Here is an 8,214-nt window from a genome sequence, read left to right as displayed (position 1 = left end):
AGGAGATTCGAAGTCCTACACTCTCAAGTCAAAAAGTTCTACATACCACTTTTACTCAGAATGGTATCTGATTTGCTAAGCTTGAAAGGCATAAGATCTCAGGATTCCTAGAAATTAAGTCATCCGATTGTAAGTCGAGTATTAGCAGAGACTATGTACAGAAGATCTCATGGACTTTTGCGTTCTTTTTTCTGTCTCATTACTTTTACAACAAAAATGTGTAGAAACTTGTTCTGTTGAGGAGCATTTCAAAAAAGAGATTTAATAGCATCTAGAATAAAGTAGATTTCGATGACAGTTTATTACAAAGTGCCAGCAAGTTACTTTTGCATCAATTTAACTTACTATATTACCAACAGGATTGAACATGCCATAAAAAGAAGCTGCGCTGAAGAAGTACCCACTAAGACAACAGTTTACAATCTCGCGTATGTGATTTTATTCATCAACCACCAAATATGCAAACAAAGCTCACACCACATTCTCCATGCTAAAACAATGCTTTAATTTACGTAACTTATTTCTCTTTTACAGGTCAAACTAAGGATAACTAAAAAGACAGATCAGATCTCCCAAACACATAATAATCGGTCTAAGCTTTGTCCGGAGTGCAGTTCATGTTTGGAAGCGGTCCTACGGCGCTTAACTGCAACAACAGTGGGCTGCAAGAGACAAGATTGGACAATATCAGACATCAGAATTATGGGATAATTAACCAAGGAATCAAGACAGTCTACTCGATATTTATGTATCGTTGTTTTCCTAACAAGCTTTGATTTTATAAGGCAATGACTAACTTACTAGGAATCTCACAGATGAATCCCTTTGGCCGAACATTGCAGTATTCATCGTCCCATTTTCCGTTATGTCCGAATCTGTACCTAAAAGCAACAAACCAGTAACAAAATAAGTATTTTAAAACAACCATGTAAATATCCTTATAAAGAATATATTTAAAATGTCATCCTCAAGAAACCGAGATCTCTTATATGGCATTGTTGAGCAAAATGTTATATAGGCATAGACAAGCTAGGTTTAATCAACATGAATACAGACTCAAATATTAATGCGCCGCTGATTCCTTGAAAAACATTAATGAGTCTTTAGGGCTTTGATTTGATTCATGTGCAATGTGCAGTCAATTGTTGACATTCTTTGTTCTAAACTGTAGAGTCTATAAATGAAGACTTACCTGACCACATGTATTCAGATTCATTAACTTAATCAGGCATTTAAAATGCCTTTGATTTCGCGATTATATATTCTTTGACTATTCGTAAAAATCAACATACTGAATATCACGATAGCTGTTGATAGACAACTTACCAAAGCTGGACACAGTCTTGTCCCTTTTTATCTCTATTGGTGTTGTTGTTGGGTTCCCTCGGAGCCCAGTTTGTGAAACCTCTGCGACATATCGGAGTTCCATTGCTCCAAACAAATTTATCTTCTCTTTTAGCATCGCCGAGACCAATAAAGAACCCATATGATGGCTTGTTGATGCAAGGAGGGCCATCGAGACCACGATCGGATATGAAGTCCCTTACTAAAGAGTCGATCTGTGCGTCAACTAAGTAGCAAGGGTACCTCCTTGTGCAGCACATTGACCCTCAGCATACTCATAGTAGGTCACCCCATGAGAGTTGGCATCTGCAGGCATTTCACAATGCACCTCATACCTCTTACAAAAACAGAGTGATGCTGCAAAGGAATCATAGCTATCAAATATAAAAATGAAAAACAATGCATTTTGGCGCACTATAATGCGCCATATATAATTATATTACAGCAAACAAAATGAAAGATCATTATGTCTGTCCTCGATGGAATGTTTATTCCAGTCCCCTTTGGAATTAAAATAATCTGTTTTACAGTCACTTATGAGGCAATATAAGAGAGTTTTGCTCCCACCTCGTATTCTATGACCATATTACATGAAGTTGCGTAACTCGAGAAAACTGTATGTTACGCATCTGAAACTTACAAACATTTTAACAAGCAGTCAATTCCTGAAACCGAGAATGCATATTTCTGAGAAGATAAATAACCAAATGCATCTGTACAACACTGAAATTCTGTACTTTATTCTCACAGTCATGATACATTTTGCTAGGATGACCTATTAGTGTACGAATTACGTACGAATTGTCTGACAGTTAGTAAATTTCTTGCATTCAGAGCTCGAACTTGTATGTATATCTTATGTACGGAGAACAATAAAAACCAGCATAATCCAGGCAGTTACATTTTTGTGATAGTATATAGAACCATTTGATTTCAAGAAATGACGCTTAACAAACTCGCACATCTCAAACAATTATCAGTCTTGTTTCTCACTATAATGGAAAATTTTCATTCAAGCATACTTACCTACGCAATCCACTTACTCCACGGTTTTTTACCCTTGGGAGATTTGGGAGAAAAATGAGAAGTAATTTAGCTGTTTTATGAGATATTTCCTTTTGCTATAAGAATATTCGTATACCATTATCCTCCAAGGATTCCGAAATATTTTACATCGATTGTTTGATTGAACATGACCAACACGCTGCATTTCGGTAAAATTCAAAAGAATAATAGTTTGGCATATTTGAATCACATTACAATACCTCAAGTACTAAAACAATGAATATTCTACCTGTGCTCCGACAAAACAGACGCCGCAAAGTAGAATGACAATGGGTATGAGTTCCATTTTGGGCCTGAAAATTCAAACAAAATAAATCTTGAAAATGTTTTTTAAATCAATGCAAGGGACACATAATAAACGGAAAAAGATCTAGGGTCCGTAAAATATCGAAAAAACATTAAATATCGACGGTAATATTTGGATGAATGTTGGAATAATGTTTGAAATGGAACATTTGTACATAGAGAATGAGAGAAGCAAGAGTTTTTTCTTACCCGGCAAGCTTGTTCCAAACGTGATTCTTCTTGATGAATAGTATTTTAGCGGAAAAAGAACGCCTTTTATTGAGAATGTTGAATCGGGGGTATCCAGCTTCTTCCTTCCGCTTTGGTATCTGAAATGTCTTACATTCAGATAAATTATGCATAGGTTATGCCCCCCTGCTATGCTTTTGCTGACACGACATAATTTAATATGATGGAAAAAGATATGATTCAATATGGTGATAATCGGATATTCTGTCATATTAGTGGGATTCATTAAATTTTGAGAAATTTCAATTAGATATACGACGAGTGAGAACATGTGTGTTTTGGAAAGCCAGACGGATTCAGAAAGAAACATTTAGTCAGCAAAATTTTGGGTTAAGGATTAAGCAATTAAGGAGTAAGCAATGCGACACCTGGTTTTTTTATATGATCAATCTACCAGCTCTTCGGACAGCGAGAAATGTGGAGAATTTTATGCAAATTATTCAAACAAGCGTGGAAACGAATGCATTTTTGCGCTAATCCATGAAGCACTGCTTTGAAAAGTCGGCGGTGTGATCAAAAAGAGTAATCTGATTGATGACATCTGCCCGTGGAGAAAATATGATCCTGATAATAAATAGCAAGAAATCAAAATAGCTTGTGACCCTTGACCCGACGACGATAGTAGTATTGATGTTGTGGCATCAACACAATTCACACAAGTTGTTGAAAAGATTTGAATAGTTTAATAAGACGAAGAATTTTCGTGAATGTAAATTGTAAGTGAAACTTTATGAATCAGAAATAAGACAAATCCGTTGTAGTTTTGAAGATTAAATTATAGTGATATTTTCTTTGGAGTACGTACTTTAAAAAAACACAATAGATTCTGATACTGAAAAACTATAATATTCAGTCATAGAAAATTGTTACTGGCTGAAGTCATGTCTACGCAAATTTATTAATATTTTTCATCAAAAGAGCCACCAGAAAGTACTCATTCAAGCCATTATTTGAAATATATTTCATAATAAATGGCTCCATTAAGTAAAATTGCCCGTGAGTGCGAACATATTTTTAATAAAAAAATATGCAAGACATTTCACAAGACATCGGTGAGTTCAGCTACGGCTAATCATTATGCAAGAGACAAAGATGCAAATCATCACGTTCTCGAAAGGGTTCATGTTCGAACATGGTGCTTCTTTACAAACAGAAAATGGCAAAGTCATGTGCATGTGATTATACGTGACTTGAGTCGCTAATTTTATAAGCTCATCGTGCCTGACGGAAAATTTGAAGTTTGAATTTTTGGCAAAAAAAGTTTATTTTCAATTATTTTGACAAAGGTCGAACACAAGAACACTATGTTAGTCATTGAACGTGTAATGGTGAATCGGAAATAAATGAAAACACGAGAAAAAGACCTCCAAAAAGTAGTTAAGGTTATAAAAATTTGGCAGTGTTTCTGCCGTCTGTTTTGTAAACACCTTCGTCAGTTCGATATTTTTTACGGTTGTAATTCTTGAATTTTAGTGGATTGGATGTGTATACGAGTTATACTCTGAAGGGTGGTCATAGAGTTCCATCCGTTCATATGAGGAGATTTCCACAATTTCCCATATTGAGTTGCACTATCATTATATACTTATTATAATATTATAATATTAAACGAACAAACCTAGTGAAATGGTCACTCTCGAAATCGTATCCAGAGCAGAATGACAATAGTGATGATGATTTTAGAGTATTATAAATAGTTCAAGTCTGCAGAACTCGTGCTTTAGGGCAACAGGAACCAGATTCGAAATTAATTCAGAATTAATTGAGAGTATGTGTGTTTAAATGACGGGAAGATTTCTTTTTCTCGATTTCTCTTTCAGACAACAGAAATGTCGATGGTTTAAGAAGACTTTGTGATGTATCTGGAACAACCCTAACGACGATCGTTCAGATATTGAAGAGGACGACTCGAAATAATGAATGGTAGAGATACACTTATGAGGGCTGTATAATTCACAAATGTTAAAAGCAATATCATATTGTCAATGTTGGTTCTGGCAGACGAATATCATGCCTTGTTTCTGTCTGGTAGCTCTGGTCAATTTTCATTAACTGGTGGTTTTAATTGTACAAAGTAAGATTGAATCCATGACCTGAAGTTTATTGTACAGCATGTGAACCAATGACGTAAAGTTTATTGTACAGCGTGAATCGGTTCGACGATAGCGATTTGTTAGACGTTTCTAGGTGGTCCCATCCCATAATCTTCATAATTAGCCTGAAAAACAATATACATACTGCGTTTTCGTTGGCTTACTTGTTTCACTTGCAATTTCGAGTTATACCTCGCAAGTTCTTAATCATCAATCCTAGTTTAATCACCATTATCTGCTGTTATTATTACTCCACTCCGAAGTCCATCAGATGATCTGTGCCGTTTCGGCATTTACGCTGCGTTCACAATTAACAGCGCCGGGGGAGAGAGTTCAAGAAACGTGATTGAAATCCTTTTTTTTTCAGATCCCCCCGAATACCCTACAAATAGTTCGTCTCCCCCGTGTATATGTTCAATTCTTTTCAAGTCCCCCCCCCAATTATCATATAGCAACAGATTTATTTATCATGAATACAAAGTAAAAAGAACATGTTTTGGGCAGTGCCGAGAGCAGATGTTCGACACTACCAGTAAGTAACAGTTCGTAGAGCCACATTCCTCAGGCAAGTTTTTAAATGATTCATTTTTAAACGCTTCTTTGGATTTACCAGTCTAATCCAACTTGATTCAATCCAAAACTCTGCCAGGTCAATGGAACCTGCTCAAGAGCAAACAAAATGACGATCATGAACAGTATGCAAATTGTGAATTCCTGGCTACATTTTGCCAAATTGTGAAACACAAGCACAGCACAAGCACAGAAATTTGGTAAAATATAAATAATGCCATCAGTCAAACAGTATTTCATTTAAAGTACAGTTTTTGCTGTTCAAAGTTTTACTTTTGTGTTATTTTGCGATGAGAATGTGAAAATTTAGAGAAATCAAGCTTGGTGACCCCCATCTTTTAACCTAAATATGTGACTATTCTCATATGCCAGAATTGAAAAATCCTGATAACTTCCAAGCGTTCTCTTCTTCCATATCTTCATATATGTTGCTCTCTGGTCTGATCTTGTGTACAAGTGTATTTCACTGTCATGACGAGCGTTGTTTGACCCAAACTCTTCTTCAACTACATGAGAGTCAGAGCTATCACTGTCAATGTCAACATGCAGTGACGGTGTAATTGCAGTAGCAAGGCAGTAACTGTATTAAACTTTGATAATTTTGACAATATTTTTGTTCAGTTTATACAACTGATATGAGTTCTTGTACTACTCCCCACAGCATGTTGAACTGTCCAGTATATAGCTTGCCAACACATCCTGTGTATGTGTACATACGTGCATTTGTATCATTCACAAATGGCGTCGTCTGGACTCTAATGCAATTATCATCCAATACGTCTTTATATATACAGGCTTCGTCGACAAAGTGAATATTGTGTATTTCACCATACTGTAAGGAGACAGCAAGAAACTGTATTAGATACATTGCATAGAATTATCGAAAAATTATCAACAGCTGAAGCTTCTGCTCTGTTACTATGCACACTTGTTTGGTTGTTTACGAAAAATCATACATGTTTAGATTTGCCGAGATAATAGTTATGAAATGTGACAGAATGATTTTAGCTTTTGTTTATTACTACCATTAAAACAATTGGATGACATTGAAATGTTATTCATTCTTTATTGAATTACCTGCCAAACATTGGAATTGGATAAATAAAAGTAAATGCGAACCAAAAGAGTTCAAAGCACCCTTATAGCCAGTACCGTACTTTCTAGTCCTCCCTGTACTACCCCCCAAAATTTCTAAGCCCCCTGAATAACTCCAGTCCCCTCACAATTTTTTGAGAACGCAGCCTTCTATTAGCTCCCTCTTTGGTTAAGTTATTCATTACACGCGTTTGCCTTTTTATCTAGCAACATTTACTTAGTCGTAGTTGCCTTCTGTAATAATGAATTCATTTATTTCTGATATCTAATTTTGCTTTGATTTGATCCTAGATGATGCTTTGTACATATTTTTTATGTTGGGTCCACGAATAAGTTTAGTCCTGATTGACCTCACCAGAAACACTTCGAGAAAAGTCAATTTAATCTTGTTACAATTTTGTGTTCATTTTTATTATCTCCGTTCGCGTGTGGAGTGGTAAACAAAGTGACGTATTTTGAGAAGTATGACGAATGTCGCTGTCCAATAAATGTACATCGGACCTTCGAATATCTACAATGTTTTCCAGCATTTCTAAATCATCAGTACCATGCTAATATCGACTTGCATGTTGTTAGCTGTAATTTGTATATTTTATTCCCATTTACCTATCTTTTCTCATTCATGTTTCACAACTTATAACCCTTTGAGCACCAAAGTAAATTTTATTGTTTTTGTAACCTTGTCTTTTTTTAGATTTTTGCAAAGAATTTGATCAAAATGTCTACCCAGTGAATGTTATATAGATTTGGTCAAAAATTATCACAACAATTTCAGAAAATTTCAGAAACATTCATAAAAGTTAATGAAATGTTGCACTAAAATTACGGGGGGGAAAATTACAGCACTCCAAGGGTTAAAATTTATCACTTTTAAACCCTGTACGCATAAACATATAAATGTTTGATTTAGAGTAGACCCGTACGTCGCTGTATTGCTTGTAAGAGTAGCGGCCTCTACAGGATATCATATTTGATCCGATGCTTTTATGTATGACTTTGCTGGGGACAGGCTTTTCTAGGACATGTAAATGTATTGAAAAATCATTCTTTGACTAGCAGGTAAATTTGAAGTCCGTCCTTTCTTCAGCTAGTTTACTTCTAATTGCTTGCCTTGATGAACATAACCTTCGATGAGAGAGGTATGTTAAGATCAGTTTCGATGTAAAACTACCAATTTATTTTCTACTGATTGTCTGTCGCTATTTTCCCTGTTTTGATGCGATCCCCAACCTGTTAAGAGTCTTTCTTTCGGCTCAGTAACGTGCAAACTAAGAAGCAATACGAAAACAGGTATATTGAAACTAGATGAAGAGTATGAATTATCTGCTTGGAACCTCAGACAGTTGAATCAGGTATGTTTATGATGTACAGTTCTTTGAATTTTTAAGTGCGATCAAGATTATGGGAAGAAGAAAATGAAAAGAGAATAACCACATGAATGATCACAGGGCAGCTGTTCAACTTATAGAGATGGACGGTTGTTCTATGCCATTTACCGTACAAGCTGATAAAT

At 35.5% G+C, this 8,214-nt stretch overlaps 1 protein-coding gene across 1 annotated transcript; it reads right to left on the bottom strand.

Moving 5' to 3' along the window:
* Positions 1–481: 481 nt before the first annotated feature.
* On the bottom strand, positions 482–3,010 carry LOC139130379 (low affinity immunoglobulin epsilon Fc receptor-like). The gene is made up of 6 exons (XM_070696182.1): positions 2,905–3,010; positions 2,639–2,702; positions 2,371–2,403; positions 1,327–1,701; positions 802–881; positions 482–662 (listed from the first exon to the last, which is right to left on the bottom strand). Exons 4-6 carry the CDS (start codon positions 1,602–1,604, stop codon positions 643–645), a joined length of 378 nt encoding a protein of 125 aa, XP_070552283.1. The 5' UTR covers positions 1,605–1,701; positions 2,371–2,403; positions 2,639–2,702; positions 2,905–3,010; the 3' UTR covers positions 482–642.
* Positions 3,011–8,214: the final 5,204 nt, after the last annotated feature.

The sequence above is a fragment of the Ptychodera flava genome, chromosome 1 (genome assembly GCF_041260155.1).
Source record: "Ptychodera flava strain L36383 chromosome 1, AS_Pfla_20210202, whole genome shotgun sequence".
NCBI lineage: Eukaryota > Metazoa > Hemichordata > Enteropneusta > Ptychoderidae > Ptychodera > Ptychodera flava.
This window is presented reverse-complemented; position numbering and strand designations above follow the sequence as displayed.

Coding starts and splice junctions, on each gene's coding strand:
- LOC139130379 (XM_070696182.1), bottom strand. CDS start 1,604: ATGTGCTGCACAAGGAGGTACCCTTGCTACTTAGTTGACGCACAGATC. Junction 882..1,326: donor CAAGACTGTGTCCAGCTTTG/GTAAGTTGTCTA, acceptor TGTTGCTTTTAG/GTACAGATTCGGACATAACG. Junction 663..801: donor ATTCATCTGTGAGATTCCTA/GTAAGTTAGTCA, acceptor TGTCTCTTGCAG/CCCACTGTTGTTGCAGTTAA.